The 26,028-nt window shown below is 40.7% G+C and overlaps 1 protein-coding gene across 1 annotated transcript in view; it reads left to right on the top strand.

The window, feature by feature from the left end:
* LOC145721354 (ubiquitin carboxyl-terminal hydrolase MINDY-3-like) overlaps positions 1 to 25,636 on the top strand; it is a 287,265-nt gene extending 261,629 nt beyond the window's left edge. Inside the window, exon 4 of the mRNA XM_081818904.1 lies at positions 25,536 to 25,636. Coding sequence (XP_081675030.1) covers positions 25,536 to 25,636 — 101 coding nt within the window. The remainder of the gene's footprint in view (positions 1 to 25,535) is intronic.
* The last annotated feature ends 392 nt before the right edge of the window (positions 25,637 to 26,028 follow it).

Genomic DNA, 26,028 nt, shown 5'->3' with positions numbered 1-26,028 from the left:
ACCGGGGGATTCTTCTGTGTGTACTTGCAGATAATGTGTATTCTATTTTTCTTGGATGGAATGTAATACACATATCTTTTAGAACCATGCATTCTTTTTTTTTGAAAGAGAGAGTGTGTGAACGTGTGAGTGGGGTGGGGGGAGGGCAGGGAGAGAGGGAGAGAGAGAAAGAATCTCCAGCAGACTGACTCCCCACTGAGTGCAGAGTCCGACACAGGTCTGGATCCCATGACCCTGAAATCATGACCTTAGCCAAAACCAATAGTCGGCAGCTTACCTGACTGAGCCACACAGGCACCCCTAGAACCATGCATTCTAAAGTATGCTTCAAGTATAAATGTTCCTGTTTAAAAAAAAAACCACACACACTCATTTTAAAATAAAGCTTATCAGAGGGGAGGTGGGTAGGAGGATGAGTGAAACAGGTGAAGGGGATTAAGAGTACACTTATGATGAGCACTAATGATGTATAGAATTGTTGAATCATACTATATTGTACACCTGAACTAATATAACACTGTATGTTAACTTACTGGAATTAAAATAAAAATTTTTTTAAAAGACTAAATATATTGTTCTTCATTACATCTATTAACTTCTTTAAAAGGCATAAGATTGTATAAAGCAATAATTATGACACTTTGTTGTGTTTATTATAACAAATATAAATGTATACAAATGATCATAGTGGCACAAAAAAGGAAGGAATGAAGTTATATTGAAATAATGTTTCTAAATTTTGCTGGAATTAAGTAGTATTCTGAAATAAACTGTGATACTTCAGATGCATATTATAATCCCTGGGGTAACCACTAAGAAAATAACTAAAAATTGTATGTTGAAAAAAAGCAACAAATGATTTGAAATAATATGCTAAAGATACTTACACTAAAAAGACAATAAGGAAAGAAGTGGAACAAAAAGATATGAAACAAATAGAAAAAAAAGTGGCACTCAGAAATCCACCCATATCAATAATTATATTAAATGTAAATGGGCAAGATGCTCCATTCAAAAAAGAGAGACTGACAAATTGGGTAAAAGAGCAAGACTGAACCATGTGCTGACTGCAGGAGACACACTTATATTCATTGACATAAAGACATTCAAAATAAAAGGATAGAAAAAAAAGATATACCATACAAAAAATGACCATAAGAGAATTAGATGGCTATGTTAATAACAGACAAAATATTAATAGACAAAGAAGGAGCTCATGATGATAAAAGGGTCAATTCATCAGGAAGATATAATAATTATTGATGTATATGTACTTGACAATAGTGTACTCATTTTCATTTAGTCCAGATAAATGAACAGAAGACCAGAGGATAAAAAATACCCAGTTTTCCCATGTCTGCACACACAGATATAGTAAAAAAATTAAAAATCACATAGATGACTTCGAAAGAGAAGGCTTTAAGAATAAATGACTTATTCCGAATTTCCAGGTTCAGTGGTTTCTAAGTAATGAACTTAGAGTAAATAAGAAAACAATGATTTCTAATCATGTGGCAGCCAGAGTGGTATTCAAAATTTTATTTACATATTAAGAGCATTTTTTCCTCCAAGCATCTTATGCTTGTTTGTCCTAAAGAAATCATCATCATCAAAAATCTGGGGGTCTGTCTATAGTTAGCAGTTGCATGTTTGAATAATACATGCATGCCTGTTGGTTGTGTGGATGTATGTAACCATTGATGGAGTCCATAAAGCTGGGGAAACAGACCAGTGGTGGCTAATGACAGATGCCAACTTTATATTCCTGCGCTAGCATTCGGGAAGTCTCGATATTTCTACGTGTATTTGAGCCTCCTGCTTGTTTTAATTACATTCATCTAATTCTAAGTGATGCATGATATCAAGCATGACCAGGAATGGAAATATTTCTTCGTGGAATTTTTAAAATCTTGATTGCTGCAAGGAAAAGACCTTTAAGAAAACACAGAATCTTTCCAAACATAGAAGAGATTCCTGTAACTAAGACCATTCCCAAAATGAAATAGCATTACCGCTGGCCTATTTTCCCCACTCCTATTAGTCATGACAATACACCCCCCCAAAAGGACAGAAATCAGAGAGAATGCAAGAAAAGGGCACAGAAAACAGAACCTAGAAAGCAGCGAGCGGGAGCACAAAAGTATTTTTCATGTCTTGGTCTGTGAGAGGAAAGAGCTGTTTATTCAAACCACTGCTTCAGGGGACAGGAAAACAGAGAGGAGAACACCAACCTAGTGACCTCCACAAATTACTGGCGGTAGCTCGGCCTCCCAGCCTCCCCTGCAGGACGCCAGTCATCCAGACTCGGAACTTCCAGTCCTAATCAGAAGGGGTGATGGGGCAGGCCTCGAGTGAGAAAGTCATGAGAATACTCTTGGCCACATTCAAAGTTCAGGGCCACTATTTCCTCCTGGAGCATTCTGAGAGTAGCTGACAGAAGCTCTGAGGCCAAGGGGCCAAGGAAGCTGCTTCAAGGATTGGGAAGCAGAGAATGTTGCTTTTCTCCCAGGGGAGTTTGATGACAGTGGGTGGTCAGCTTTGGCTCCAAGTCCTGGATTAACAGGAAATCCTTCCTTCTGGGTCACTGAGTCATTGTGTCTTGGAATCACTAGCCAGACAGGAACCCTGCAGTCTCTTCAGCCCTCAGGTAAAACCACCTTGTCCAGTCTATGATGTTAGCAGGACCTGGTAGCTTCCAAGAGCTGTGCTGTATCGCCCCCTGCTGACCAGCCTGGTGACACACCTGGGAAAATGGCCTTGACACTGATAAGCTATCCCATGACAGGTCAAGTCACTAGCAGTAGGACATGTGTTTCATTAGACTTTTCCTGAGGTTGACATTATTTTGCCTGGATCCATAGCACTCTTTTAATACCCATGGTGACCTACCCATGAGAACCTACCTGGATTATATGGCACAAGCTATTTTTGGGAACTAAGGGCATATCCCATCCAACCGTGCCTTTAGCTACAGCAAGAATCACAGATGAAAGATTAACAAAATCTCAAAGGACACTGAATTCCAATGTGTATCCAGTACTCAAGTCCCCGCTACATCTTTCCTGGCACGGGCCCATTCAACTTGCATTCAAATATCTTCCAGGTTACAGTCTTTTTCCTTTTAAGCCTGTTACTTCTGCCTAAAGAGTCTTGATGTTAAGCTGAAATCGATTTCCCTATGATTTCCCCTGGACAATTAAGTTCCATAGTGAAGAAACTGTTTCTGTCTTATAAGGGTTGTATTTCACCACATTCCTCCATTTCATCCATGGGAACATCATGAGCAATTTCATGAAATATTTTGTTAAAATCTAAAGCACTGTATCATTCTCTGAGCTAGAAGCCCACAAACCCCCGCCACTGAAAGAAGTTGGTTCAATGTCCTTTTTGGATCTCATAATACATGATCAGCTTGTTCTTATGGAACATCAGCGAGCACCACTTCCTTCTTTGAGAACGCACAAGTCATTTTTTAAATAATCCACTCTAAAATCTTACACAGCGTTGACATAAAGCTCACTGGCAACAGTCTCAGGATTTCTAAGAATTATGAATTGTTCCTAACACATACTTCAACATCATCATTCTGCTGAGGAGCCAAACATTTCTGCCATCAGAGTCATTTCTTAGGCATAATTTGGCATAAATTATCTGAAAAGCAATCTGGAAATACATAGCCAAAGTCTGTTGCATACTATTCTTGCTCTCAGGTCAAGACACAAAGACATTCACTTGAGTCTACCTTTTCAGGGCCCCAAATTGTCCCAAGGGAGACTGATCTCTGAATAAAGTCTTGCGGATATTGATAGTGATATTTGTGACTGCATTCTTCATGAGAGGGAAAACTGGAAACAATCTAAATGCTCAACATTGAGTGTATGATTAAAAAGGAAATACTATCAATCACTAAAAAAGTGGTTTTGAAAATAATTTTTGACAGTATGATACATATTGTATAAATCCCAAATTGGATATGATCACAGATCTGTTCAAAAAGAAACAATGGGGCGCCTGGGTGGTTCAGTGAGTTGGTTGAGAATCCGATTTTTTATTTCAGCTCAGGTCCTGATCTTGGGGTTGTGAGATCGAGGCCAGAGTGGAGCTCCATGCTCAGCCCCTCTCCTTCCCCCTCTGCCCACAATCCCCCCACTTGCTCCCTCATGTGCTCTCTCTCTCTCTCCCACCTCTCTCTCTCAAATAAATAAATAAAATCTTTTAAAAAAAGAAAAAGAAACAATCATTATGCAAAAAAATTATTGCTGAATAACAGAATAACTTTCCACTTTTTAAATATTTTTCAACTTTTCAGACCTTTAAAATATTTTTAATATCAGACTTTTTATCTTCTTTTTTTTTAAAGATTTTATTTATTTATTTGACAGAGAGAGACACAGCGAGAGAGGGAACACAAGCAGGGGGAGGGGGAGAGGGAGAAGCAGGCTTCCCGCAGAGCGGGGAGCCCGATGCGGGGCTCGATCCCAGGACCCTGAGATCATGACCTGAGCCGAAGGCAGACGCTTAACGACTGAGCCACCCAGGCGCCCCCAGACTTTTTATCTTCTTAAGTCATTTCTTAAGGGTACAGCACTTTAGGACTGCACACATATGGCTATATCAAAGGGGACTGGAGTCCAACAGTATCTCTTTTTAAAAAATGTATGAAATTTGAAAGTATTTGCTTCTGTGGAGTTGTTTGGAGAGGAATAAAAATAGAGGTTGAGGCATGGGACCACTGTATTGTTACAAGCCTTTTAACACTATTCTAGCTTTCAAACTGCATATACCACATCTACTAACAATAAACTAAATGTTGTTAAAATTATTTTTAAAAATAAAACAACATGTTTTGTGGAAATCATTATTAAAAAGTCATGAAAGTAAGAAAAGCTCTCCAAGGTTATTGGCATGTTCATAAAGTATCACAAGAGAAAGGGAGAATCGCATTTAAAGAATAGCTTTCTGTTAGGCATTCTCCCAGAATCTTCCTAACATGGAAATAGAAGGTGCTGTTCATACCCTCAAGGACTTTACATGTAGGTCCTCTCAGAAGAAGGTGAAAATAAGTACATAAAATAAACAAAGTGCAAGTTACCATATAATAATATCATAAATGACGTATTTTTAAACATCTTTTTTATTTAAATTCATTAACATATAATGTATTATTAGTTTCAGATGTAGAGTTCAGTGATTCATCAGTCTTGTATAATATGCAGTGCTCATCACATCATGAGCCCTCCTTAATGTCCATCTCCCTATCCCCCTCCCCTCCAGCAACCCTCAGTTTGTTTCCTAGGATTAAGAGTCTCTTATGGTTTGCCTCCCTCTCTGATTTCATCTTGTTTTATTTTTCCCTCTCTTCCCCAATGATCCTCTGTTCTGTTTCTTAAATTCCACATATGAGTGAGATCATATAATTGTCTTTCTCTGATTGACTTATTTCACTCAGCATAATACCCTCTAGCTCCATCCATGTCATTGCAAATGGCAAGATTTCATCCTTTTTGATGGTTAATATTCCATTGTGTGTGTGTGTTTATCACATCTTCTTTATCCATTCATCTGTTGATGGACATCTAGGTTCTTCCCATAGTTTGGCTATTGTGGACATTGCTGCTATAAATATTGAGGTGCATGCACCCCTTTGAATCACTACATTTGTATCCTTTGGATAAATACCCAGTAGTGCAATTGCTGGGTCATAGGGTAGCTCTATTATCAACTTTTTGAGGAAACTCCATACTGTTTTCCAAAGTGGCTGCACCAGCTTGTGTTTCCACCAACAGTGTAAGAGGGTTCTCCTTTCATAAATGACATATTTTTAACAATGTTGTATGGCTGAAAATAAAAGGAAAGAGTATGTTGGAAGGAGTCAGAAACTGCTTTGTGGGAATCGCATTGGAAGTTAAAAGATACCTATGACTTTGGCAGGAAGAGAAGTGGGACAGAGGACCCCCAGTCTGAAGGCAGAGCTTGAGCAAGAATGAATGGAGCCCACATGGAATGACTTTGGCCGTTGGGATGGGAGGGCTGGGATCCCAAAAAGTCACACTGACAAGGCACCACCCATGCTGGGTCCATAAATCTGGGGGACAGTAAATGTTTTTGAGCCAGAAAGTAATATAATCACACAGTTGTGCTTCAGAAAGATTAGTTTGACAAATTCTACAGGGAAAATAAAGAGCAGACATCAGAGACCAAGCAAAAAGATGTACGAAAAGGCTGAACTGCAGAGAGAGAGTGTGTTGGGTCCTCACTGGCAGGAGCATTCAAGTACTTGCAAATATGTTTCAAAGCCGCCCCAATTTCTTTCTGTCTAGTTTCTCCTCCCTACATCGTCTTTCTCTCTCATTCTCTGCTCATTTCCTCCTCTCTTCCCTTCCTACAGGGCCAAGGATTCCCCTAACTTCCCTAAGGCCAAGGAGTTATTCAGTCATTCTGTGCACATTTCATTTGCTCCAGTGAGAAGCCCAATCGGAGACATGGGCCTCCCCTCAAAGAGCAGAAATGAGTTCCTGGAATCTTTGTAGAGGTCTTCCCTCAACCCGGAGGCAGTTGGGATGGCAGCGTCTTGACCAGGCCATGTATGCAAACTTCAGATATCAGTTCGTTATTTCATTGACCTTATTTTGTTTTCTGGTTTTTGTTTTTTGAGGAGAGAGAGAGCATGAGAGCGAGAGCTCATGCACAAGTGGAGGGGGCAGAGGAAGAGGGAGATGGGGATTAGACTACCCACTGAGAACGGAGCCCTATGCACCAGGGGCTCAATCCCATGACCCTGAGATCATGACCTGAGCCGAATCCAAGAGTCATATGTTCAACCAACTGAGCCACCCAGGTGCCCCTCGTAGACCTTATTTTGAATAATATATTTTTAAGAATTGAAACAATGGGTTCATATAACTCCAGTGAGTGTCTCTTAAGAACTTCAAGTTTAAAGGTTATGCTAAGTGGCTTTTAGGGGAAAAAATAATAAAATCACAGGAAAGGAACTGGATCTCCATACAACTATTGTTTGATTAAGGAAATTACAGATAGGGAGGCTTCCTTCATAAAACACAGAATTATGAAAACTTCCTTAACTTTAACAAATATAAATTGAGTGGACTCATAGACTCCAGACATAATCTATCATCTGATCTCCCATGGCTCAGTTGATGTTAGGATCCCTCACAAAATGAAGGAATGTTAAATGCTAACAAAGAAAGTGACATAAAAAGATGCATGCTAAGAAATGATAAAGAAAATTCTTCTTAGCTAAATAAATACAGGGAAATGTTTTCCCTCATGAGGTCAGTCACAAATTTTACAATGCAATTTAGCAGAAGTGAAAAGTAGCTCAGGAAAGATTCACAGTTAATCTCAAAATGTCCTTCTAACCCTAATAGTGGTTTTCTAGTAACTCAATGCTGAGCTTGGGATTATAACCCCAAAACATTACTTCAGTATGAAACACCAACTGAATCCCTGTTAAATGGAACTCTTCTCCACTCTACATGTTTCCATATGGAGCTACCGCCATCAGAGGAACACAGCTGGTCTCTTGCCTCATCCTTTTTCAGGCTTCTTTGCAGTAAAAGCGTGCATAGTTATGTGTGACAGACATCGGTCCGCATTTCCCAATTAAGGAGAGTTCATCTACTATAAGACTATAAGCACAGAGGAATCCATCTCTTTTTTTCCTCACTCACTTCTTCCCTGGTTAAAGTACCAGGGTGAATTTGGAAGAATGAACTAAGCATCCCACTGCATGACCTTCACTTCCTGTCTAGAGACCTGTGTCCTATTCTACTTTCTGGTAAAGGGAAATAATCTACCCTGTGTGAGAGGTCTCATTGTGGAGCTGTGCCAGAACTCTGCAAAAAGGTACACCTAATTTCAGGTGAAAGCTTAGGAATCCCATTTGACTACAGACCCAAGCCACTTTCTGCCAACTACTTCCCCCAACAACAAAAGGGTAAATATTTTATATATACCCACCTGACTACTGAGTCTATCTTCCAATCAGGGCAGAGAGAAGTACTAATTACTGACTCCCTAAAGTCTCAAGGCACAGGTAGTAGAAACATTTTTTGTATCAACATTAACTGACAGGTGTAGAGAAGGAAAACAGCTCTTTCAGAGATATGGCCCTAAAAGTCTTCATAGTAAAAGCTCACCAAAGATGTCTTTGTTTGATGGTAATGTCAATTTAGATCAACAATTCCTTGACTATTTACTGCATGCAGCATCTTCAGTGCAAACAGGAGCTGTGTGCAGTGAAGAAGTGAATGTTATACAGAGATAAGCAAAAAGTCTATAATCTACTGGGAGCCCAGAGATACACACAAATAACTTGGATACAAAGCAAACCATGATAAGTGATATATAGATGTAATAACATTATAGACCAAACACTATGAGATTTTCAACAAATGGTGGTGGGACAGCTGAATATCCACATGGAAAAGAATGAAGTTGGAAACAAACTGAGGGTTGCTGGAGGGGAGGGGGGTGGGGGGATGGGATTACTGGGTGATGGACATTGGGGAGGGTATGTGTTGTAATGAGTGCCGGGTATTATATAAGACTGATGAATCACAGACCTACATCCCTGAAACAAATAATACAGTATATGTTAATTAATTGAATTTAAATTAAAAAATAAAAAAAGAATGAAGTTGGACCCCTCTGTCACACCATACACAAAAATTAAATCAAAACGAATCAAAGATCTAAAACTCTTAGAAGAAAACGTATTTGTAAATCTTTTTGACCTTGGATAAGGCAATGGCTTCTTCTTTATTGTGGTAAAATAGACACAACATAAGATTTACCACTTTACCTATTTTAAGGTAGGGGTAAAATTCAGTGGCATTTAGTACATTCTTAATGTTATGCAACCATCACTGCTATCTAGTTCTGGAACATTTGCATCAGGCAATGGCTTTTTAAATATAACACCAAACGTATAAGTGACCAAAGAAAAAAAATAGATAAATTGGACTTCATCAAAATTTAAACCTTTTGTGCATCAAAGGACACTATCAAAAGAGTGAAAAGACAACCAGCTCAGAGAATGTGATAAAATATTTGCAAATCATGTGTCTGATAAGGGTCTAGTATTCACAATATGTAAAGAACAATTAAAACTCAATAATAAAAAGTTAACACAAATTTTTCAATGAGCAAAGGACTTAAATAGACATTCTTCCGAAGAATATATACAAATAGCCAAGGAGCACATGTAAAGATACTTAACATCATTAAGGAAATGTAAATCAAAACCACAATGAGATACCACTTCACACCCATTGGCATAGCTATACCTAAAAGAAAGACAATAACAAGTATTGATAAGGATGTGGAGATATTAGAACCTTCCTGCATTGCTGCTGAGGGTATAAAATGGTGCAGCCATAATGGAAACAGTTGGGCAGTTCCTCAAACAGTTAAACATAGTTACCATATGACCCAGTAATTCTACTCCTAAGTACATCCTAAGAGAACTGGAAACATACTTCTACACAAAAATTTATACATGAATGTTTACCCCAGTATTATTTATAGTAGCCAAAAAGTGGAAACAAAAATCCAAATATCCATCAACTAATGAATGGATACACAAAATATAATACATCCACATGATGGAATATTATTCAGCCATAAAAGAAATTAAGTACTGATTTTGGCTACAATATAGATTAATCTTGAAAAAACATTATGCTAAATGAAATATGCCAGACACAAAACATCTCATATTTTTTTATTTCATTTATATGAAGTATCCAGAATAGACAAATCACTAGAGACAGAAAGTAAAGTTGTGGTTGTAAGGGGATAGAAGAGGGTGGGATGGGGCGTGACTGCTAATGGTAATAAGGTTTCCTTTGGGGGATGGTGAAAATATTTTAAAGGCAGATAGTAATGATGAGTGCACAACTTTATGACTATGCTAAAAATTGCTGAACTGTGCACTTTTCATTAATTTTTTTTCTTAATGCCTTGTGGGAACAAAAGAAGGAAAGAAACAAAGTGGAGTAAAATGCAAACGATTTTCAATGCCTACAGGCCAGAAGCAAAAAAAAAACATAAGTTAAAACCAAACACATTATAATGATTATACTGATATTCATCACTAATAAACTCTCCAGTTTGGAACTTTATTCTAATATTAGCTGTTTTTCTTCTCAAAAGATCCTCTGCAAATGAGTGAGTCTTTCTACTCCCAAATATCAACATACTTGAATCTACTATATGACCAACTACCATTTAGGTAATTAAAAAAACATATACTCTCATAAATGTAATTAACAGAATATAAATTATAAATTACACGGTAGAAGTCTAATTTGTTGATACATCGTATGTATGCTCTCATGGCTACATTAACCCTACCACACTTTAGATAATAATTTATACCCCAGAACTGTAGAACTTTATGCTTTACAATATGCCTTCACATACATCTTCTCATTGAGTTCTCAGCCATGATTCTATGAGGTGGGCAAGGCTGGAGTCAATATTCCCATTTGACAGATGAGAAAAGTCAATCCCAGGAAAATTACAGTGTTTTGCCGAATGTCCCACAGCTCACTGGCAGAGTCATGACTATAAGTCAAGTCTTCTACTTCCTAGGCAGGTGCTTCTGGCAGGGGTCCCACCTCCAGCCAGATCACATTTCCTGGGATGAGCTATCTCCATAACCCATGTGGTTTGGCCATTCCCAGACTGGCTGGCCACAAAGCAGCCTCGACTGGACTCACACAGCACAAGCTGGCCACACCACAGATGACAGAAATGCTGCTTCTGTCTGCCTGAGAACAAATTCCCTTACAACACCCCATACACAATCCAACGTGGAGTCCAAAGGCCTTGGTGGGGTCTAGCCTGAGGAAGAGAGCTCAGTAATCAGTGGAAAGTAGGAGCCACTCTTCACACTGGGAAGTTGGGAAATGACACTCTGGGCATCCCTGTCTAGTAACCACAAAAACGCCACGACAACAAAATATCTTCAAAAAAAAGATGCAAAAAAAGAAAAGAAAACAATTCTATCAACACAGTGACAATGTGTATTGAGAGAAAGAGTGAAAAATTCAATCACTTTTTTCCATGAAATTCTTCAAATGAATTCCACAAATAACTTGAAATTTCTGGAAAGCTACTTTTTAAATCTCCAAATCTGTGGGGCGCCTGGGTGGCTCAGTTGGTTAAGCATCACCCTGGGCTCAGGTCATGATCCCAGGGTCCTGGGATCCAGTCCCATGTTGGGCTCCCTACTCGGCGGGGAGTCTGCTTCTCCCTCTACCCTTCCCCCTTGCTCATGACCAATCTCTCTCTCTCTCAAATAAATAAACAACATCTTTAAAAAATACTAATAAATCAAATCTGTATAGTAGAATGAATTTTTATTTTTCATTTAGATATTTAACTTCATGTAAAATAAAGTCAATATAAAAAGGCAATTTTTTCAAATAAATTCTATGAAATGTATATATAATGAAAAATGTTTACTGCATAGAACAGCTTGGTCAAATGCTTTATTTTCTGCTGTCCTTTTTGAAAGATAGAGACAAAGATGATTTTTGCCAGCTTGAGGACACTCTAGAGAGGTGACAGTTCCTATAACAGACACAGCTACAAAATAGCCCACTGCACTTAAACAGACTAAGACCAGAAGCTAGGTAGAAGTCATTTGTAAGACTGGAAGAAAGTAAGTAACGAATGAACTTTTGAAACACTCCCTAGGTTTACCAGAGATCACCAAGGATTAGACAACAGTTTATATAAACTCGCTGATTCTCAAAGGGTCAAGAAACAGGAAACTGAAAATTAGTAAAAAAAAGAAAAAAGTAGAGGTGGTGTCAGAAACTTTGATACATATGTGTGAATAGTTGATGGGGAAACATTCTAACTTTAAACAATGTGGAATAAAGTGGGGGAAATCATTTGAATGTTGACCAACCTACTCAAATATTATGCATGTTCTGCCACATGACTTCATACAACAGATAATTCCCAAAAGGTTTCTTGAAATTTAAATAAAAAGGTAAAAGCACTGCAAGGTTATGAAAACAATAGGACACAAAATTATATATAAAGCATGGCCTAAATTTTGTAATTATATGTGTATGTAAAAAAAAGACTGAAGGGGAAATACCAAAATTGTGTAGCGCTTATCTCTGGAAATTGGGATTGCTGGTGGTATTTATTCTTTTCTTGTTATTTTCAGAATTTTTTAAAATAACCTACATAGGGGCGCCTGGGTGGTTCAGTTGGTTAAGCGACTGCCTTCGGCTCAGGTCATGATCCCGGGGTCCTGGGATCGAGCCCCACATCGGGCTCCCTGCTCGGTGGGAAGCCTGCTTCTCCTTCTCCCACTCCCCCTGCTTGTGTTCCCTCCCTCGCTGTCTATCTCTCTCTCTCTGTCAATTAAATAAATGAATAAAATCTTTAAAAAAAAGAAAAGAAAAAAATAAAAAATAAAATAACCTACATAGGTGTGTGCTATTATAATAAATACATGCAATTGATACTATAGGAAGAAAATAGCATTGTTAGTTCTTGCTATTTAGTTGAACCCCACAATCAACACATTTATAAAGATAACAATTCCTTTGTGTAAAACACAACAAACTTTCTAGTGCTTGTATGTGGTGAGTTTAGATTTTGACTTCATATCCAGATACTTTTACTTAAAGCAGATAAATTGTCTATAGTGAAGATGCAATGAGTGCTAGGTTTGTAATACTTTTTCTTCATAGTTACCAAGGATTAAGGAGGAGGGACACCTAAATGTCTCACCTACATGTTATGCATTTTATCGAAGTAAATATCAATATAAGATGTACTTATAGAGATATATTTCTATATATTCCTCAAATAAAAATGCAATGTTAGGATGATTTAAATAACAGGCATTATTTAAAACTAACAAAATGACAAGATGTCATCAAGACTCCTCCAGAACTCCTGAAATAATTTTCCTTACAGGAATCATTCACTTGACAATTGAAGGATCCCTTCAATTCCAACTGAGGTTAATGATTTGCATCTTTTTCTTTCAAGACAGAGAACCACGGGGGAAAATTTGTTTAGCTGTCTCTGCAGTGTCAGCCTGTCCAGACTCAGCAGAAGATCACCCAACCAAATTAGATCAGGAAGGGAGCAGTATATACTTTTAAAGGCTTTTGCAAGGTCTCTAAATTTTAAATCAGAGGTGAATGATGAGATGCAGAAAGCCTGCCCAACACTTCCCTGGGATAACAAGTATTTTCCAATTAAAGACATCGTGAACTAGAATCAGGTATTTGCAGTTTGATTGCTGGCACAGAGAGAATGAATGAACAGACCTGACCTGGTCTAAAAGCAAAGTGCCCACCCCTCTGTGTCCCCCAAAGAGAAGGCGGTCTCATTCACTAATGAACAGATGGCTCACTGAGGGCCAGGGGTCCCTTGGTGCACCTGCAGGTTACAGGGCTACCCTTCGCTTGAGGAGACAGGCACAGAGATTTTTCTGCTGATTTATATTAGGTTCTGCTCTCAAAACAAGACAGAAGGCAGCTGTTTGGGAGAAGGCCCTATCCGAGGAGCAACCGTGATGCACAGTGTTGGTGTTGGCTCCGTGAAGAATAAAACACGCATCCAGCGCAGTTATCATAACAAGCAGAGAATCAGCCATGGAAACCATGCCAAGAGAAAGGCAAAGTCTTTGATTTCTGTCCACCCTTCCCCGCACTGTCACAAAATCTCATGAAAGTAATTCATCTTGGGTTGTGCATCCTTTCTGATAGTGTTTCTGGTCTTTATGAAAGAGGACGCTTGGGGATTTTCAACCTTTCGGGAGTGCCTTTTTTTCCTCACATTTTTCTGATTTCTGCTCCACTCTGCTCCATGGTGTACCTGCTCATGTCTGAACATTCTCCCTGGCCCTTTTGGTTCCTCTAAAATAAATATGACTTGTCCTCATTCTGTCCTTCTTCTTCCTCCGGGATATGGCTGGCTGCCATAAAGTCAAGGGTTGAGATCAAAGGGAGGTTGCTCCTACGCAAGAGAAAACATAGATTGTCAGCTGTACTCTCTTTCCTGATCTGATTCAGAAGAAGGGGGCAGCGAAGATTTAGGGATGTTTCCCACCTCTTAATGGTCTGAGTAAATGAAGCTGGCTGCCAACAGAGGGAAGGAAACTATTTTCTATTGAAATTTATGATCTGAGTCTAGCACAGCCTTCTGGAAAGTTACTAAAACACTGGGTGTGAATCTCCCCCTCAGAGATTTCTGTATGTCCTTTTGATAAACAAGCAAACAAAAAAATCAGAAACTCAATCCCACAGGATTCCCCTCATTACACCTCTGCAGCAAAACAAGAAGCAATAAAGCCACTCCAAAAGAGTCTTTCCCGAAGCCCTGAGATTCCCAGTCTTGTGTTTAACTATCTTATCTGTAGGAGTTCCACTTTCTGTAAAAGGACCTCACCCAGAGATCTCTTCTAAATCACACATGCCTTAATTTTAGGAGCTGGGAGACAGTGTTCTCTGTCCTACATCTAAGACAAAGTATTTCTATCCCTGGGCCTTTTTCAGTTTAAGAATCTCGAAGGAGGGAGAGAGAGAGTAAGGGAGGGAGGGAGGGAAGAAGGGAGAGAGACAAACTGGAGATGAATCAATACACAAATATACTGAAAAATGATGATCCACGTCTACTCAAAATTGGCCCAAATTTAGGAAGCCACAACACATGCCCCATGCAAAGAGATACTGTTAAAACGAAGTACACATTTGAGGGCATGAAATAAAACCAACCCATGCTTCCAGCTCAATTTGGAAGAGCAACTTCTCCAAACGATCTTCCTGCCTCTTACTGACTTACTTTATAGTCAACTGTCAACTGTGTTTCTAAAGAAATGTTGTGGGGAAACAAAATCAATCCTCATTGAAAAATAAGGACGTAACTGCTTCAAATAGGTAATTTGTCTCAGGTAAGTAACTTACTGATATCTTAGTCTTTCAGTTGTTTAACTGACAGCTGCAGTACTCAGGATATCGGGGATATTGAAGATACTACTGTTGAAACATAAGTGACAAGACAGCTTATCCTCAGCTAAGGATCTCAGGCTGTTCTTATACTGAACAAACAGACAACTGGAATTGAACATACAGCTTTACGCTAACAGACCAAACATTGGCAACATTGATCCTTATATTCTTTAGAGCTTGAGGACATTAATCAAAATTTCATATTCACTAACAGTGAGATATAAATATGCACTGTTGCACTGTGAGCTGGTAACCCTTCCTATTTGCATAGGATTGGCTTTTGTCCAGAAAACAGGCTTATTCTATAAAACCAAATTTTTTATTTTCAGACAAGGTTCTTAAGCCATTCATGGGCTTCTTTTTTTTTTTTTTTAAGATTTTATTCATTTAGAGAGTGAGAGAGAGAGTGAGCAGGGGGAGGAGTAGAATCTCCAGCAGACTCCGCGCTGAGTGCCGAGCCCGACACAGGGCTTGATCCCACAACCCTGAGATCACGACCTGAGCTGAAATCAAGAGTCAGATGCTTAACTGACTGAGCCACCCAGGCACCCCACTCATGGGCTTCTTATTCTCAGGGCCAGGAACCTAATTTCATAATGACTGGTAGCCCTTAGGACATAATAGTTAGACAACTGTCAAAAACAAGTGGTATATTTGTTGTCTTTTTTAAAAATCTATTTTCAATAAAAAAAATGTTTGAATTAAAAATGATCTGGGGGTGCCTGGGTGGCTCAGTCAGTTAAGCGTCTGCCTTTGGCTCAGGTCATGATCTCTGCGTCCTGGGATTGAGCCCTGCATGGGGTTCCCTGCTCAGCGGGGAGTCTGCTTCTCCCTCTCCCTCCGCCCCTTCCCCCCTCTCTCTTGATCTCTCTCTGTCTCAAATAAATAAATAAAATCTTTTTTAAAAAATGATCCATTAACTGAAAACATATTTTGTAAATGGCCACCATTTAATTCATCTTAAAATGTTGGGAAAAAAAACAATTTTGAAGTTAAAAAAAATTTCAAACTCAATGATGAATTTATTCCATGAACAGGAATGCTCCTCCTTATCATGTCATGTCATTGCCACACTATGCTCATTTCATGTTTCTTTAAAATTTTATTGTGTTGTGATAAAATACACATAATATAAAATTTGCCATTTATTCATTATTTTAAGTGTACAATTCAGTGACAGTTAGTACATTCACAGTGTTGACAACCGTCACCACTATCTAGTTCCAGAATATTTTCATCACCTCAAAAGGAAACCCTATTCTCATTAAATAATCACTCCCCCTCCTCCCCCCATCCCTCAGGCCCTGGCAAACACTAATCTGCTTTCTCTGTGGACTTGTCTATTCCGGACATTTCATATAAATGGAATCATATGCTATATGGCCTTTTGTGTCTGGCATAAAAGCAGAATGTGCATATTTCAGTCTTGACAGTGAGCATCACCATCATTTTTGCCTTCACATTGAAATTCTAGATTTGATTTCCTCTGTGAATTAGAGTCCTTCCCTGATTCCTGATATTTAATCCAGAACTTAAAAAATTTTGACAGGTTTCCGACTCAGTCCAGAGCCGAGAACAATTTTGCTCAAGGTTTCAGAGCACAGGACTTCCTGCTTCCACCAGTAATATTACACCTAGATTTATACTTAGGTCTATTAGAATGCTTTTCAGTTGCAAGTTGCAGAAAACCACCCAACTATTGGTACATTAAACAATAAGGTGTTTATTATCCCATATAACAAACGAACAAAAAAAATCCAAAGGCAAGGTGGATTCAGGACAGTTCAGCACTTCAGTGTATGAATTTCTTTTAACTTTCTGCTCTGTCATCCTCAGCTTGTTGGGACCTCCCACCCACCCTTCTCCTCCCACCAGTGGTGACCAGATGGCCACAGCAGCTGCCGAGGTCACTTCTTCACAGAGCTTGTCCAGAAGCAGAAAAGGACAGTTATTCCTCTCATCTCAATTTCTATTAGGGTGGGAGAACTTTCTCAAAATCCTCCCAGCAGATTCCCTCTCGTGTCCCATTGACCAGTTATGTCACAAGACCATACCTTCTACCTGGGGTGGGCAAGAGCAGTGGGCTTGCCACGCCAACACTCACTCCTGGGACAGGGGAGGACCCGCAAAGCACATGGCCACCAAACACCTCAACATAATGGGGTTCAGTTAGTGAGGAAGGCTCGGGAAATGATAAACTGATAGGCTACCTGCCTTGTCTGCCTTGGTATTTGTGTTGGTTTTAAATCAATTACTTTTCCAATCTCGTGATCTGAATGGCTCCCTGCGGTTGTGTAGTCTGTGACATCAGATCTGAGTAACTTGGTTGACCAGGCATTCATTAAAAGAGGATGTTAAGAATGAACTGTCGGGGCACCTGGGTGGCTCGGTCATTAAGCGTCTGCCTTCGGCTCAGGTCATGGTCCCAGGGTCCTGGAATCGAGCCCCGCATCGGGCTCCCTGCTCGGCGGGAAGCCTGCTTCTCCCTCTCCCACTCCCCCTGCTTGTGTTCCCTCTCTCGCTGTGTCTCTCTCTGTCAAATAAGTAAATAAAATCTTAAAAAAAAAAAAAAAAGAATTAACTGTCAAAACTCACATTTTACTTAGCTTGATAGCTGGTTAACAGAAAATAACAGACGTTTTTGCTACATCAACTTGGCAGAAACAAGACTAGAACTGCTACGTTATAGCACTATGTGGTGAAAAAGGCAATATTTTGAAAAGTTTCCTTTCCATAACAATGTCGCACAGGTGCCCTGGATTATTTATTCACCGTTCAGAGGTTATTCTAACAGGTTGTATTCCACTGATCAACAACTGGATCAATACTTTCCACCACCCAGGTCACTACTTTTGTCAGGATCTAGAGCAAACCCACCAGTGAGTGTCATGTAGATAGAGCCCTAAGGGAACAAATAAATCTAGAAGCCCATCAATTACAGTGATGGTTACGAGGGAGAAGAGCATAGATCACTCACAATTCAAAGGAAAAAACAAAGCACAACCCAAAATGGGAGTTGTCCTCTTCCTCCTCATCCTGTGGGGAGAGAAGCCTTAGGAAATTTGAGGAACTCTTTAGCCAAGAGAGTAATGAGGCATAAATCCTGCCGATAGTGAGAAGACTGGCTCAGGAAGTAACGCCACTAAACTAAAGGACCCTCCAGTGCTGGGGACAGTGATTAATGGTCTAAACTTGACACCGTGACTTGGAAAGGGTTTGCACCGTTGATTTCCACTCTTAGGAGTGATTTGCAGAAACTGGAAACAATTTTGGTGGCCATTGTCACCGTCTTGCCAGTTGCCTTTGCTCAGCATCTAGCTCAGGGAGCAAGAAGAGAGTTGTTTATAACCTTTTCTCTTGGGACTTAAGAACCTGGGACTGTTATCTACGCGGTTGGTGTCTGCTGGCTTCCCTCTAAAACTGGAGGATGGGTTGTTAATGTTACAATTTATGGAGTGCTTATCAACATACTTCAGCTTGCAGATGGCTCCAGGCAAAGAACTTCACTCTTATCAGAGACCATTCTCTTCGGCTGTCATTTGTTGGTCTTGGATATTAACACGGGCCGAGCACCGTTGTCGCACACTTGGAATGAGAACAACAAAAATCTTGCAGACTGCCTTTTGGAGGCTGAGATTCTGTCACCTCTTCAGAAGTCTGTCACGTCTCTTTATCACTAAGCTTTACATCTCACATATTTCCCAGAACACAGGAGAATTAAACAGGAAGACCAGCCACTCTTTAGGACTCACAGAGCCTTCAAGGAGGAATGTGGGAGTTTTTTCCCTCAGTCTAAAATAGAGAAGTACAGAAAGGGCAGGAATCCACTGGTTGGTTATTCAGTAACCTGTTAGGGTACAGAAAGGTAAGTAATTTGGTTACTGGAAGAGAAAGCCAGAGGGGAAGCTATCAATTGTCCCAGCAACACTGTCCATGGACACATTTTCCGCATTTTTGTGACTTTTTAAAAATAAGCATCCCAGAGGTCCACTGTGTCCCAATGATTTTTTTAAAGTAGTTATCAAAAAATTACAGTCGTTACAATATTGCTGCCATACTTAAAACATTTTTGGAACGGTCCCCTCAGAGCCACCCGCACGTAGGAAAATTAGGCTCATTACTTTACACCTGTATTTCATTTAAGGAATAAAATAGAATTCTTCACCTTATACACCCACTTGATTTACAGGTCTTGTTCCTGAATGACATTGCTCCACCAGTGGAACCTCTGAAAGGCCAATATTTGACCCATAAAGAACATTCGACTAGCGCAGTTGTTGAGCGCTGTTTTTAAAGGAGTTCTAAAGGTGTTCTCAACCATAGGAGGAGCACAGGAACTGCTTAAAAAGAAACAAGAGGCCCCAAATGCAATCACTTGTGCTAAGCCCCATGCCAGCAAGCCAAGACTTAATACTTAACCTACTGCAATTTCAGCTTCTCCCAGAGGTGGAATTTTAAACCAGTCTGGAATTTTCTGATCAACACTATAGTAAAGTAGTCTGCATGATAGACCTCAGCCCTTTCCCCAAAGGAAGATGACCCTGCCTAAAATAATCCTTTCTTTTGTTTATGACTTCCTTGTCCCTGCCCTCTTTTGCCTATAAAAGCCTTCTTTTTGTATAGCTTCTGGTAACTCCTTTCTACTTGCTAGATGAGAAACTGTCCCATTCAGGAATCTTAGAATAAAGCCAATTAGATCTTCAAATTTACCCGCTGAGTTTTGTTTTTTTAACAGATTAAAGACACAGTGTTAATTTTTATATGTATTTGTTTAAAAAACATTAATTCATTGCTATGACATCATCAAGTTATATTAAGAGGCTAACTGCTATTAAAATCACTACATCATACACCTGTAACTAATATCACACTGTATGTTAACTGGAATTAAAATTCAAAATTTTAAAAATATCTCTTTCTCACTGCTACCAACTGTCCCCATCCCGCCATCATAAACAAACCAAAGTCAAATATTTCTACAGGTTGACAATACTGATGAAATCACTGTACTATTAGAATTTTTCCCCACTTCTTGCTTGCAAACGTCTTTACATTAACAAGAAATGTGCAAGTGCTAGGTAAAAACAGCAAAACAATAGCTGAACCAGAGAAAGAAGCTATTAGGAAAACCACAAAAAGTTCATTGGTTTTAAGCATCTATATAATATGCAGTATAGTCGGGTTGAGCGTTGAGAGTCTACAAGTCAGACATTTAATCCTGACTCTGCCACCACTAGACGTGTAAACTTTGCTAAGTCACTAAGCCTCTCTAAGTGTTAATTTCCTCACCTACAAAATGGAGATAAAAGCAAGTAGTTCACCCGACCTCATACTGAGAGGACTACATGCAATGTTGCATGTAAAGCCCCTGCATCACCTGGGCACAGGAATGCTCAAGAAATCTTGGTTATTTTTCGGGGCGCCTGGATGGCTCAGTCTTTAAGCGTCTGCCTTCGGCTCAGGTCATGATTCCCAGGGTCCTGGGATCGAGCCCCATATCGGGCTCCCTGCTCCGCGGGAAGCCTGCTTCTCCCTCTCCCACTCCCCTTGCTTGTGTTCCCTCTCTCGCTGTGTCTCTCTCTGTCAAATAAATAAAATCTTAAAAAAAAAAAAAAAGAAATCTTGGTTATTTTTCTATTGGTCCACAGAAATCTGAAATTCTGAATGGAACACCCTTCTGATAGATGACTGTATTCCTTACTAGCCTATACTGTGATAAACTGAGTTATAAAATCAAAATTTAAGAAATCTGGAAAGAGATTTTTTAATCTCGCTTAAGACTCTATGTTTTCCTCCTAGAAATTCCCTTTCAACCAACTAAAGTGGTTGCCAGCACAAAACGGCACTTTCTTGGCGTGCAATGCACCGTTTGTCATGCCCACTCAATCCAAGAGTCAGTCTAATTTACAACATGGACTTGTCAAACACCTGATGAATCCACAGGGACATCTAATTCATCATAAAGAAATAGAAACATCACTTACTATTGGTCACTAGCTGCCTAGATGATACAGAAATCAAATAAGACTGAAACCACGTGACATTAAATCTACTATTTAATGAAATAGTACTATCTACTATTTGTGTTGAAATTACGACAAGAATACACCTGGGTGGCTCAGTCAGTTAAGCGTCTGCCTTCAGCTCAGGTCATGATCCCAGAGCCATTCCAGTTGCCTTTGCTCAGCCTCTAGCTCAGGGAGCAAGAAGAGAGTTGTTTATAACCTTTTCTCTCGGGACTTAAGAAGCTGGGACTGTTATCTATGCAGTTGGTGTCTGCTGGCTTCCCTCTAAAACTGGAGGATGGGTTGTTAATGTTACAATTTATGGAGTGCTTATCACTTGCAGGGAGCCTGTTTGTGCACTCATGTGCTCTCTCTCTGACAAATAAACAAAATCTTAAAAAAAAAAAAAAAAGAGAGGGGCGCTTGGGTGGTTCAGTCATTAAGCGTCTGTCTTCGGCTCAGGTCCTGGGATCGAGCCCCGCATCGGGCTCCCTGCTCTGCAGAAAGCCTGCTTCTCCCTCTCCCACTCCCCCTGCTTGTGTTCCCTCTCTCACTGTGTCTCTCTCTATCAAATAAATAAATCTTTAAAAAAAAAAAAGAGGTATACACATATTCCATGTGCAAAGAAAAGCACAAGAAGATGCTGTACTCTCCAGCCAAAAGAATAACCACAGTATGCATCCATTCTACACCTAAGATGTGGATATTTGGGTTAGGACATAGGTTTGGCTGCTATAAGAAAGAGGTCTGAAACAACAAAGGCTTTAAAAAGCTAGTAGGTTAGGGGCGCCTGGGTGGCTCAGTTGGTTTAGCATCCGACTCTTGATTTCGGCTCAGATCTTGATCTCAGGGTTGTGAGATCGAGCCCCACATCAGGCTCCAAGGTCAGCACAGGAGTCAGCTCGGGATTCTCTCCTCTGCCCCTTCCCCGCCCACCCCCAGACACACGTGTACTCTCTTCTCTCTCTCTCAAAATAATAATAAGCTAGTAGGTTATTTCTCTCTCACATAGTCAAGGAAGGCAATCCAGGACCAAAATGGCAGCCACATAATCATCAAGGATCCAAGTTATTCTTTCTTGTGCTCTGAATCCTCAAAATGGTTTCCATCTCTTGGTTCAAGTTGGTGGCTCTATCATGTCTGCATTTTAGTTTATAGAAAAGAGGGCAAGAGAAGGCCACGCCCTTCCCTTTAAGGGAAAACCCAAGAGGTACAAAGAGGGAAGTTGCCCACCTCCCTTCCATTTGTCAACCACCAGCCTGTATTGGTCACGTGGCCACACCTTGTTACAAGGTCTTGGGTTCAGCCAGTAAGATGAGAAAAATCAGTATTAGGAGATAACTAGCAGTCTCTGCCACAGTGGGGTGCATTTATTTAGTTGAGGTGGCTTAGAAATAAACCATTCTTTAATGATACCATGAGTCACTGGTTCAAATGTTGCTCCACGTGAAGTCCTGTATAGAAAAGTCCCAGACTTCATCAAATGATGAATGAAACTATGCATTCCATAGTTTACCAAGCAGATATTAAGCCAGAAGTCATCTCTTAGTCTAGGATAGTCTGGTTGCTGCACATCTAGGTTGCCTCCACACTTCCAAAACTCTCTCTGCAAATACTTTAACCGGAGCTTAATTTCCTCTGTCTTTTAAGTCAGATATCTCCGGGGGCTATTACAGGAAAGTCAGCTTTGGTTGGGACAGCCCTCTGGAGTCCATCTGCATTTTTCATAGCAATCACTGGATCTTCAATAAAGATTTTCATCACTGAATCACCCAAACATACAAACCCTTCAGCTTTTAAAATCAATATTGAAAATTAAATCAATTTGAGTAATAGGAACAGAATGCTATACCCAACTTAAAAGGAAGTTAGCACTTATTCTATATGGGTGTGTGTGTGTGTGTATTCTTATTTTGATTTTTTTGTTTAAATTCTGTTATTTTTTAAAACTTTGACACCAGTACCTCCAAACACTGCTGCAACCACAGTCTTGCTGGTGAAGCCCTCATGTGAGGCCTACACTCCTTTTTACCCTTCTCAATGTACCATCTTTTAGCCCATGCCTTGCCCTGGTTTCTATTTAATTCACCACCCCTTGGGATGCCTGGTTGGCTCAGTCAGTTAAGTGCCCAACTCTTGATTTCAGCTCAGGTCATGATCTCAGGGTCCTGAGTTCAAGCCCCACATCAGGCTCCATGCTGAGCATGGAACCTGCTTGAGATTCTCTCCCTCCTTCTCCGTCTGCCCCTTCCCCCCCACCTACTCTCCCGTGTCCCTCCCCTCCTCTCTCAACAACAAAAAACATTTACTGCCCCATTCACAGCTCATTTCAAGAGTCTGAGAATTGTTGGCCCTGAATTTGGAAGGAAGAGAGTGCTGTCTCTGTAAGCTGAGCGTGGAGCCAGTTGCTACTCTAGCATCTGTGAATGACTCTGAATTTGCTTTCGGTACACGCAGCAGATTTTGAATGGTGTCAAGCTGGGATTCCACACAATCACATCAAGCTGAAATGGCCAAGAGGCTAAAACACTCTTCTTCCGAGGGGGAAAAAAAAGCCGAAAAAGTTTTAGTAAATCTTTCTCTATGCCAATCTCTTTAAAAAGAAAAGAAAAAAGAAAGGGGCACCTGGCTGGCTGAGTCAGTCAAGCAGCCAACTCCATCTCCGCTCAGGTCAGGAGCTGAGGGTTGTGAGATTAAGCCCTGCATCGAACTCCGTGCTGGGTGTGGAGTCTGCTTAAGATTCTCTCTCTCCCTCTTCCTCTGCACCCCCCACCAACACTTGCTTGCACATTCTCTCTCTCTAAAAAAAAGAATTAATTAATTTCAAAAAAAAAGAGATTCAAATTTAAATAGAGGTAAGAGATTAATGGCTTTCTAGGGGAGTATAGGGATGGGGGGTGATTTGACAGAAGGCAGTAGAGCCTTGGAGGCGGTGATCGAATACACAAGGATGATTGCCTTTTCTAACAGTTATTTAGATAAGGTTGATTTCAAATACAGAAACATTTCCAGGGAGGATTGACCCCAAAGTGACCTGCATTTTCCACACCTTGCGTCTACACTTTGATCACCCAGGGAAATCCAGATCTCCCAGAGACTTCGAAGAAGGGCTCCTTGCATTCACAATGAAAAAATTACAGCAGTGGTATTAATAACATACCTTAGTACTCACCCCCCGTAGCGCTGGAAGGAGGGAGAAGGGTGGCCCCAACCCAGATGCTCACACTCAAGTGGGGTACAGGAAAATGCATAAAATGATCTTCTAAATCCAATTTAAAGTGCATTTTATCCTATTCCATAGTCCACAAAGGGAGGTAGGAGATCTGAAAATACCTTTTTTCACCCTTTCCCACAAGCTTCCCCTGCCCCGACCTTTTCTGCTGACCCTCTCAGTAGGAGGCCTTCTCACAACTCCCAGGGTTCCGACTCCCAGGGTACAGCTCCTCTACCCTATTAAGAGTATCTGTTATATCTGTTATAACTGTTATAACACTGCTATTGTTACTGCCTCTGGGACTTTCACTGCTATACTACCGACTACTGTCTTTGTAATTCACTCTCAGTCTGCTGCAGTCCCGGTGCTAAGCACTGCACTTACATTACCTCCTTTAATCCTCACAAATCCCTGTAAGTAGGTTCTGTTAGTACGCCTATCAGTCATGTGATGATATTGGTGCGGGAGGACTGAATGAACTTGCACGAGGTCATGCAGCTGATGAGGGGCAGAGCTGGGCTATGATAAATCAGAAATGCTCCACCAACAGCCCTTAGGAAAGGAGCTGGTGAGGCTCAGACTCAGCAGATCCGATGCGTGTAATTGTTTCGTCGTGGAGAACTTTAAGGATAGCCCTTTCCCTTGCTTATAACTCCTCGTCGTCACCTGCTGTGCCCGGATGACACTGAACTCTCTCACGTGTCGTTTACAAGCCCTGCGTGATTGGACCCCTGCGGCTCCGTCTAGCCAGACCTCCCAACGCTCCCTGCCTCATCCTTGCGCTCTAGCTACATTTGCCAAAATCCACTTGCTAGAGGCACTGGCTGAACTGTTGGCTTGGCACTTTTTTTTTTTTAAGTAGGCTGCATGCCCAGTGTGGAGCCCAACATGGGGCTTGAATTTACGACCCCGAGATCAAGACCTGAGCTGAGACCAAGAGTCAGTTGCCAACTGATTGAGCCACCCAGGCGCCCCAGCTTTGCACTTGTATGTGCAGTCCTCCCATCGGATAGATTGCAAACTCCCAGGAAGCAGAGAATATGCCTGCAGTCAAGAAACTCATCAGGGACTAGTCTAATGGCAGCAGAGGGGACACGGGGATGAGTAATAATCTGATGCCATCGGTGATGGAGGAAGTGGCAGTTCGAAGGCAGCACCTAAGAGGGGCCCCTCATGCAGGCTTACAAGACCCGGGAGGGCCTCCCTGAAGAAGGAATGAGTGACCAGAGACTTTTCGGCTGTATTAGGGTCAGTCAGGCTAAGGACAGCAGGCGCCAGAGGCAGGGGACAGTGCTCTGGCTGAGGAAGAGCGCAGGGGAGGAGAGAGCCTGGCTGGCGGTGGAAACTCAAAGCGGTTCAATGAGGCTGGAATTACCAGAGGAGGCCTGTGGTGCGTGGATTAGTGCATTAGTAAGTAGGGGACGCACATGAAAGCCCTCAAACCAGAGTCTGCACCTTATCCAGTCAGCAGTGGGCCACCGCTAATATTAAATGTCTTAGGCAGAGGAGTGACGTGACCAAATGGGTGTTTTTGAACAATCACCACGTTCTTTACTTCTTTTGCATTTTCCTACAAGCTACTCAATACAATTCTCAGCATATGGGGTCAAAGACACGGGTGCTAAACACAGTGAGATTTCCCAAGGAAGATTAAATTTTGTTCATTTTTTTCCTCAACTCTGGGTAGAAAGAGGCCAGAAAGTCCCCGTGGAAGAAACCCTCTCCTGCAGTCAAGCAAGGCTGCCTGAAGTCACGGCACCTGTCCTTAGGATACCATATTGTCTGTGGGACAAAA

The sequence above is a fragment of the Leptonychotes weddellii genome, chromosome 5 (genome assembly GCF_054177405.1).
Source record: "Leptonychotes weddellii isolate Sample4059 chromosome 5, ASM5417740v2, whole genome shotgun sequence".
NCBI lineage: Eukaryota > Metazoa > Chordata > Mammalia > Carnivora > Phocidae > Leptonychotes > Leptonychotes weddellii.
This window is presented reverse-complemented; position numbering and strand designations above follow the sequence as displayed.